Source organism: Notamacropus eugenii, chromosome 5 (genome assembly GCF_028372415.1).
Source record: "Notamacropus eugenii isolate mMacEug1 chromosome 5, mMacEug1.pri_v2, whole genome shotgun sequence".
Taxonomy (NCBI): domain Eukaryota; kingdom Metazoa; phylum Chordata; class Mammalia; order Diprotodontia; family Macropodidae; genus Notamacropus; species Notamacropus eugenii.
Genome location: NC_092876.1, coordinates 339,811,058 through 339,820,997, shown reverse-complemented (window position 1 = coordinate 339,820,997; position 9,940 = coordinate 339,811,058). Strand labels below are relative to the sequence as shown.

General features: G+C 37.2%; 1 protein-coding gene across 6 annotated transcripts in view; it reads right to left on the bottom strand.

Annotated features, from left to right (window-relative positions):
• Positions 1-9,940, bottom strand: part of CCDC14 (coiled-coil domain containing 14) — a 56,311-nt gene that overhangs the window by 43,871 nt on the left and 2,500 nt on the right. For 2 of the 6 annotated variants that reach the window (XM_072613757.1, XM_072613760.1), the window contains exons 2-5: positions 3,664-3,722; positions 2,409-2,484; positions 647-713; positions 414-548 (exon numbers count right to left, since the gene is read on the bottom strand). In XM_072613757.1, the coding sequence (XP_072469858.1) occupies positions 414-548; positions 647-713; positions 2,409-2,484; positions 3,664-3,722 (337 nt within the window). Of the gene's footprint in view, positions 1-380; positions 549-646; positions 714-2,408; positions 2,485-3,663; positions 3,723-9,940 lie in introns of all 6 variants that reach the window. The other 4 variants (XM_072613758.1, XM_072613761.1, XM_072613762.1 and 1 more) reach the window with 3 other exon arrangements.

Genomic DNA, 9,940 nt, shown 5'->3' with positions numbered 1-9,940 from the left:
GGTAGAAAGGAATCTATGCTATACAGTTAAAGTAAATGCATGAAATGTTTATAAAATAGAGTGAAAAGGACAACTGAAATCTAGATGTCTTCAAATATCATTTTTATCTTCTGCCCAACTAAAAATTTTTAATCAGAACTGTTTTGCAGGAATTATACTGGATATCTCTTATTTTGGGTGAGGGGGTACAGCATGCAGGGAAGCACGGGAGCGGGGAGAAACGTGCTAATAATAATAGAAATGCTGAACAGCTGGGAGACAGGACAGAGAAAAGAACAACCCCTCCAACTTTGAGAGCTAGTTATGGAATGAATTACAATAATATCATCAAACAAAAAAGGCATTATCTGCTAATGAATAAAAACCCCAGATGTACATACACTTTATATTGAAATCAAAGAAAAGGTGCTTACAAATTTCTTTACGGACACATGAAGGAATGACATTTTGGGGCTGTCCTTTCTTTTTTGTCTTGTTTCCTTTGTATTCCCAAGGTCTGGATCCAAGATTCCCAGAAGATCCTTTTCCTGAATTCCCACAGGTCACCTCTGAAGATTAATTTAAACCAAATAGTTATTAAAATACACAAACAACTTACACAATAAAAAATGATCAACAAGAAAGCATTATAAAAATAAATCTGAACCTCCATTTTGCAAAATATTCTGAAGGAAAGATGTGCAACGTTCAAGTCCCTGGGGTACTGTTCCAACCTGTAAGTAGAATATCTTTTAGAATAATGCTGATACAAGTTTCTAGTTAAAGAAAATAAACACAACACTAAGAAGATGTGAGTACAATGGAGAAGGCCATGGAGTTACCAGGGTGCAAAGAGTCAGCAAACATTTATTAAGTGCTTATCATATGCTAAATAGCCTGGGATTCAAAGGAAGGCAAAAAACAAATCTCTGCCCTCAAAAAGTACACTTTCTAATGGAGGAAGAGGACATGTAAACAACAAGGTACATAGAGTAAACGAATCACACACACATACATACACACACACAGAAACACAATAGATGGAAGGTAATCTCAGAAGGGAAAGCACTATTAGTTATGGAGAAGGGAGCAGGAGGGACTTTAAATGCCAGATGATTTTATATTTGATATTAAATGTAATAGGAAGAAACTGGAGCTCGCTGTACAGGAGAGTCCCATACTCAGACCTACACTTTAGAAAAATTATTTTGGTAGCTGAGTGGAACAAGGACTTAAGTGGGAACAGACTTGTCCAGGGAGACCAGTTAGGAGGTTATTACAGTAGTCCAGGGGAAAGTTGATGAGGTCATGGACTGAAACTGCAGTTGTATAGTGGAGAAAAGGGGGTATACTCTAGAGATGTGATGAAGGTAAAAATGAGAATTTTTGGTAACAGACTGGCTACATGGAACCATCAAAGACTAAGAAGAATCAGTCAGACAGACAGAAGAAGGAGGGAGCAGTGTCACAAAAACCTATAGAAGAGAGAACAGATGTATCTGTGCAGGGAGAGTTCTCAATGCTAGACCAAGCTGTATTGTTATGCTGTCTTCTTGAAGTCTTAAGAGCACCCTCTAAAAAAAGATAGGCAATGAAATAAATTTTGATATATTTGAGAGCAGGTCCTACAGTTGTGTGGCTTCCAAGTATGCCAGGGCAAGGAAAGAGAGGAAAGAAGTCACGAAGGAGCCTACAAGCGGTAAGGTACAATAGTTGCTATGACCTGGGCTATGTGGTCATTCTCCCTTCTGTGTATGTTGTGGTATCTTTTGGGAATGCTGCATATTCTGGGGAGGTGATCCAAAGGTATGTACTCTGCTTCCTTAAGGATGTCTCCTGTGTCTAGGTGGCACAGAGGATAGAGCACTGGGCTTACAGTCAGAAAGATTCACCATCTGAATTCAAATCTGGCTCTTAACATTTACTCGTCACTCAACCCTATTTGTCTCAGTTTCCTCATCTTTAAAAAGAGCTGGAAAAGGAAATGGCAAACCACTTCAGTAGCTCTGCCAAGAAAACCCCAAGTGGGGTCATAAAGAGTCAGCCATGACTGAAAAATGACTGAACAACAGCTTTGTCTAGAATCAAGTTGTTGTACTGCCCTGAGGGCTGGATACGGTAAACATCATTAAGGATTTGGTCTGTAATGCTTTCTAATTGTTAAGTCCACCAAAAGCCATGTACTTGATGAGTAACTTTTGTTAACACTCACTATTTTTGGAGCATGTCTGGTAGGCTAGAAACAAGGCAAAGGATGAAGCAAGATAATAACAAGAAATTAATTAAAAGGAGAAATCATGTTTACCAGTTGTCCATATTTCATATATAAATATTTCCGTTTACTATTATTATTATTTACAAATGGTCAGATTAAATGAGCTTTTGTGTCTACTGTAACAGAATATTGATTATATTCTTTTAATTCTCACCTGCTCATCAGAATCAGTAGAATAGAGGGAGTAACCAGAATCTACATCAGCACGGGCTATTTTTCTCATATGAATCCTGGAAAACAAGGGAATTAAGAATGCTGGGATTTTTAAAAGTAATTTAAATATACATTTAGAAATTCCCAAATATCAAAATTAAAGAATGATGCTTCACTCAATTTTACAATTTGCTACTTAGACATCTTTAAAATCTCTTTGAAGGTTTTAAATCTTCAAAACTAAAAAAATTTTTGGAGGATTGGGGAAAGGCTTCCTATGGAATTTTAGCTCACACTTGAAGGAAGCTAGAGAAGAGGCAGAAATGAGGAAGGAGAGCATTCCAGGCACAAAGGAAGACAGTGAAAATGTTCAGAGTCAAGGGATAGAGTGTCTTGTTCAAGGAACAGCATGGAGGACAATGTCATTGGATATAAATGGATATATTGGATATTAGATATACTGCATGCTAGATTGGAACCTTAATGAAAATCTTTGCTAGTCATACTGACCATTAGGTTAAAAAATACCTATTATTATCCTTGCAAATTCAAAGGCAATATTACTGCCTTTGATGACATTGTATGCTGTTTTAGATGATGAATCTGTACTTTGTTGAATATAAAATCAATACTGCTTATTGCAATCTGAGGGTGTTTGAGATTGCCCTTTGACTCTAAGTTAACCTGGAAAGATGCAAGTAAAGGCATTTTAATGTCTGAAGGGACATGGACAAACTTTTTATTAGAGAAGAAATTTACAAAATTAAAAAAAAATTAAATTTATAAAATTTACTAGAGACAATATTTCTGATGCCCCAACTGATATATGACAAGGAAAACTCAGCCAGTTCAGAATACGGTTTCAATTAGAAGTTGTATAAGAAAAGACTAACGTAACCTGGTCCATAGTATGGAAAGGAGAAGGCCAACAAGGAATTTAGTAATAGTACTCCAATCTGTCAGTGATTATGAAAAGTGATAATAAGCAGCTATGTTTCTTTTTTGGGAGTGGATATGAAGAAATACATTTACAATATAGCAAAGAGTTTTTAGATAAGACATTTAATAATGCCATAATTGTAGAGCTTTGAAACAATGAAACATATAAACAAGGAAGGATATGGAACCTAATTACCCCAGAGTTTGTTAATGAATGGAAGTCATCTGTCTTTTTAAAGGAATCTGATTACAGTTTTGGCCGAAGACTAGGTAACCTATTGAGAACCCTGAAGTCCTTTAATTACTCAAGCTCTTACCTTTTCTTTCCAGCTGTTAATTTAGTTGAACCAGTTTGTCTTCTAGATGATGATACCTGCTGAATATTAAAGTAATTGTCCAAATATTTTTATTATAGCACATTAGTTGCATTATTAATTGTTCTTTTAAAGGAATTAAATCCATCCTAAAGTTTATAGTTTTCATATACATACAAAACTCTGAGTCAAAATGCTATATTAAGTACTCCTTGTGTGTAGAATATCTGATTAATAACAAGACTTCTGCATGAAAAAACTTTTAACCACAAGTTTCCAATATGTGATGTACTGTCATACTCTACCAATCCATGCTGTTACACATAACTGAGAAAAGAAAATAAATGAAGATGTCTTCATCTTTGTCCCTCAACGTTTATCTCTAAATTACTAGCTTTGCCAATCTCTTTGGATACTGCAACACATTATATTTGTTTAATTGTTTTTATGAAGCCCTTCCTTCTTACAAACGCTACAATATTTCAAGAGTCTAGATCTATTTCCTTGTTGCAAGTTCTTCTGCCATTCATGTAGACTGTAAATCCTTTAAAATTTAGATTAACTTGAAAAGTTGCTATGTCAGAAAAGTCCAACATCCTGAAGTTACCTCTCAAACATAACTTAAAAGTCCTGGAGTGACAGACATATAGTCAGTCTATCACCAGGCTCCTTTCTAGCTTGGAAGGAATTAGAGCCTGTTATCCATTTGAGAACTTCTACACTTTGATGAAGTATCACACAGTAGAATTTCTATAGAGAAGTACTATATGGCACACTTTTTTTGGTTAATGAGAATATAAAATAATATATACACACACATACCCACACACATTAACATATAGTTTCCACTGCAATGGGCCATGTATCCAGGGATATCAGTCAATAAAAATTAAGTGCCTAATTGGTGGACCAGTGGATAGATCCTGGAGTCAGGAAGTACAGTTCAAATTCAGTCTCAGACTCTTACTAGCTCTCTGACTCTGGACAAGACACTTTACCTGTATTTGCCTAAGATCCCTCATGTGTAAAATGGGGGTAATAGCACCTATCTCCCAGATTGCTGTGAGGCTCAAATGAGATAATATTTGTAAAGCATTTAGTATAGTGCCTACCTCACAGTGGGCACTACATAAATCCATACTATTACTACCACCACCACTGCACACTCCACACTGTGCTAAGCACTGGGGATATAAAAAAAGGTAGAAAAAAAGCCCATACTCTTAAGGAGCTCCAAGTCTAAAAGAGGAGACAATATTAAAATAACTCTGATACACAAGCTATTTACAGGATAAATTGGAAATACTCAAGAGAAGGGATGTACTAGAATTAAGAGGGTTTGGGAAAGGTGGGATGGGATTATGGGATTCCAGCTCACACTTGAAGAAAGCTAGGGAAGTCAGAAGGCAGAAATGAGGAAGGAGAACATTCCAGGAATGGGAAAAATCAGTGAAAATGCCCAGAGTCAAGAAGGAATATCTTGTTTAAAGAACAACAGGAAGCCATGTCCCTGGATGTGAATGGACATACTGGATAGGAACCTTACTGAACACTTTTGCTAGGCATACTGAGCACAACGTTTGAAAGTATCTATTATTATCCTTCAAAAAAAAATTCAAATTCAAAGGTAATACAACTGTCTTTGATGACTGTGTGCTGTTTTGGCTGTTAAGTCTAGTTCAAATTAAAGACTATTCCAAACCACTTTATATTAACTACACAAATACTCCAGTGAACAGTATCTTATTAAAGCACAGATTCAAATTCCCAATCTCCTGAGTACAATCAACAATAAATTCCTTAATTCCTCCCCAAAAACACATCTATTTCAATCTAATAAAGTTTTTTTAATTTTTTTTTAAAAGCTATGTACCCAATACATGTTTAGGTACAATATAGAAAATAAAAGGTAGAAGTGACCTTGGAATATCTGACAATTTAGCTAAAACAACCTGAAAGCACTATTAATGTATTAACAATGCAGCAATGAGACAAGGATTACATACAGCAGAATTTATACATCCAAATAGTGCACTTCTTTGAAAGTACTCACCTTGTGAGACTAGTCATTCCAATGATACTACCATTACTCAAAATAGTTTAGCAATGTCCTTAAAGCCAATTAGAAACCACAAAAGAAAGTCATACTTATTACTTTCTAATCACAACTCAATTTTAAACCAAAATTTGTCATTACCCAGATTGTTCACTCATCTTAATTACTGGATCAGACTGAAAGATAGAAGGGATCTTAAAAATCATATGGTTCAACTTTTTTATTTTACAGATGAAGAAACTCAAGATTAGACAGTTTAAGTGCACGGCCTGAGATCACTCTGGCAGTGAGAAGTAGAGCTAGGGTCTGAACCTAAGTTACCTGACTACAAATCCAGGGCTCTTTCCATTGTACTACACTGCTCCTGGTGCAGTGCATAGGGCATTAGACCGCATCAGCAGACATGAGTTCAAACCCAGCCTCAGATATTTACTAGCGCTGGGTCCCTGTCTAAATCAATTAATCTTTCTAAGCGTCAGTTTTCTCATCTGAAAAATGAGGGAGTCCAACCCAATGGTCTCTCGGGTCAAAGGCACAATCCTATGATCCTATTCATTACAAGTATTTTCCAGTGACTTTCAGCTCTTCCCAAAATCCATCCAGAGAAGGTAAAGACTTGCCTCCATTTAGAGTATAAGAGCTGAGGCTCTAAAGATAATTTCACAAGACTAGTAGTTTCCAAAATGTTTGTAAGTAATGTTTTCAATGCTATTGCAAATTTTATTCAGATCATAGATTAAATAATTTCCCATATGAAAATCTGCTTTTCCCCCCTATCTCCTTCCACTCATGAGAAAACAAGAAAACCCCCCCAAAATCCTCATACCAACACGTACAATCAAATAAATTCTCACAAAAGACATGTTCAAAATATCTCAATCTGCACTGAGTCCTTCACCTCTTTATCAGGAGGGCAGTATATTTCACATGAATCTGAAACTGTGGTTGGTCATTGCATGGTATTGATTAGCGTTCCCAAGTCTTTCAAAGTTATTTGTCTTTACAAAATTGTTATTTCTGACTGTTCATTTCACTCTGAAGCAGCCATATGTCTTCCCATGTTTTTCTGAAACAATGCCCTCCATTTCTTATAAAACAACAATATTCCATTCAACCTATAAATGCCATAACTTGTTTAAAGCCATTCCCCAAATGACAGGAACTTCTTCAGATTCTAGTTCTCTTGCACCATAAAATGATCTGCTATAAGCATTTTTGTATATGTAGGTCCTTTTCCTCTTTTTTGATCTTTGTGGGAAACAGATTTGTTAGTGCTATCACTGGGTCAAATGGTATGTACAGTTTAATAGCTTTGGGGGCATAATTCCAAGTGGGGGAAAAAAAAGTCATTTTGATGGAAAAAGTAGAGAGGTTCCCAGAATGACTACCACAAACAGGTCAACAGCTACCTAAATACAAATTGTTTTTTTTTAAATCAGATATGGTGGATCTCATACAAATGAGAGTAAGATAGTATAGAACAGATTATACATAACTGATGAGGAAATTAAGTGAAAGAAAATTGTAGGGTGAAGATATTTTGGAAAAACTCTTCACAAAAGAGGTATTTTTGAGCGTGTCCTGGAAAAAAATTTGTAGCATTTAGACAAATGAAGAGGAAGGGGGAATTTCAAGTGGGAAGAATTGAAAACAGCATTAGCAAAATGTAGGGCTAGTTTAGAAGATAAGAAAACTAGTTTAAATGTAATTGAAAGACCTTTCTGAGAAACGGTGAGAGCTAAGCTATGTCTGACATATAAAGGAGGACCAGTTGTTTGAGGACCCTCTGTGACTGACTGATTGATTTGTATTTGACACACTGGGGAGCCACTGTATGTTCCTGACCAGGAAGCAATGATGTTATGAAAATATAATTTTAAGAGGTCCAATCTGGTAATATTAAGTAAAATGGACTAGAGTGGGGAAAGGTCAGAGGCAGAGATCAATTAAAAAAGTATATGATGAAGCTGGTGGCAATGAAAATGGAAAGGAAGAAACAAACTCCAGAAAATAATAAAACATAGTAAAAGACTAACTGGAAGTTGGAAAATTGGGAGAAACCAAAGACATGGAGAATGGTAGTGCCATTGACAGAAATGAGTCCATTGGTAAGGAGAACCATTTTTAATAGAAGGAAACTTTATTCTTAAATTGAGTTTGAGTGGTAAAAAAAACAAGGCAAGGCAACTGGAGATGTTCTGTAGGCCGCTGAAGTTATAGGAGTTAAATGCATATGGGAAGTCAGAGCTGGAGATGAAGATTTGGGAATCAATAATAAAATGATGACCACTGAAGTTATTTATAACTTAGGAATAAAGAGATGAACTCTCTAAGGAAGGGAAGTTGAGAATTCACCAAGCTTTGGGGAATAGTCTTCACTAAGATGCTGAGAACTAGGAGAATCATCTAAAAAAAAATCAGACCCATGAAAAGAATCACTGAAAGTAAGGGAATAAAATTTCAAGCATGGGTAACTATGTGTCCAATGCAATAGAAAGTTTGCAGAGGATGAGGATTGTGGGGGAAAAAGTATGGGGCCTTTCCGAATCCCCACCAGCTGAAATAAGGTTCCAGAGAAAATGCCTGGAGCTGAGAGATGGAGTAAAACACTCTGCTCTGTGCCTTTTCACTGACTGTCGTCCATGCCTGGAATGTTCTCCCTCCTTGTTACTGCCTCTGGACTCCAATTCCCTTTATATCTCAATTAAAATCTTTTTCTTCAAAAAGTCTTTCTCATTCCCCTTCAGTGTTAGCCCCCTACTTCTGAGAATATATCCAATTTATCCTATATATAACTTGTTAGTGCATGGTTGTTTGTGGGACCATTCTTTGCCTTTCTCTGCATTCCTAGCAGTTTAGCACAAGGACTCACACGTAGTAGGCTTTCTCTCTTTCTTTAATACTCAAACTCCTTGGATGAGTGTTTCATAATGTCTGTCTCTTCCTTCTCCTAAACCTAACCAAGGAACAAATCAACAAGTCAAATCAATAAGCATTTGAGTGCTTCCTATATGCCAGGCATGGTGCTAAATAAGTGCTGGGGATAAACTGGAAATAAACAAGACAGGGAAAAGTCTAGAATAAAGAAAGATTGGGAAACGGTGTCTGTAGAAGGTAGGACTTTTACCTGGAACTTAAAGCCAGGGAAGCCACGAGGTGATGAGGGGGGAGAGCATTCTACATGTGGCGGACAGCCAGTGAAAATGCCCATAGTGGTCCTGTACTAGGATCCAAAAGGAGGTTAATATCACTGGATTGCAGAGTAAAGGGTGGTAATGGTGTGTGAGGTGTAAGAAGACTAGAAAAGTGGATAAGGGGGAAAGGTTATGTAAAGCTCTAAATGGCAGCAGATTTTATATTTGATCCTTGAGATGAAAGGGAACCACTGGAGTGTGTATGTGTGTGTGTGAGAGTGTGTGTGTGTGTATGTGGTGGGGGGTAGTCCTTCCTTCTTGAAGATGACCATGACATCAGGGAGATAATGCCATGACTTGCAAGTGAATCGGACTTGAGTGAGGGAGGGCTGTGCAAAGTCACCAGGCTTACTTTCTCCTCTGTAGTCATCTGGGTTCAGTGGCCAGATATAAATCAGGACAACTGGAGATGGCCCACAATACAGTGGGAGACCTTGGCCTTTTTAAGCTAAGTTCTATCTGAGTTCTCACTCTGACTGAAGTAAGGCCCATTCAGTGTGTGTGATAACATGGTCAGATCTCTGCTTTAGAAAGATCACTTTGGCAGATTTGTGGAGGATGAACTGGAGTGAGGAGAGACTTAAGGGAGGGAGAGTAACCAGCAGGCTATTTCCATAGTTCAGGTGTGAAGTAATCAGGATCTGCACTAGGATGGTGGCAGTGTCAGAAGAGTAAAGGGAACATATTCTAGAGATGTCACAAAAATAAGAGCAACAAGCCTGGGCAACAGATTGGATATTGGGGGTGGGGGTGAGAGTGAGAAATAGAAAATTGCTTCTAGGTACTTAGGGAGGTGACTGGGATGAGGATAGTACCTTCAACAGTAAAAAAGAAATTTGGAAGAGGGGAAGAGTTTGGGGGAGAATATAATGAATTCCTTTTTGGATATGTTGAGCTTAAGATGTCAACAGGACATCAGTTTGAGATGTCCCATAGGCTGCTGGAGATATGAGACTGGAAGTCAGCAGAGAGAGAGGTTAGGGTTGGATAAGTAGATCTAAAAATCAACAGCACAGAAATGATAACTGAA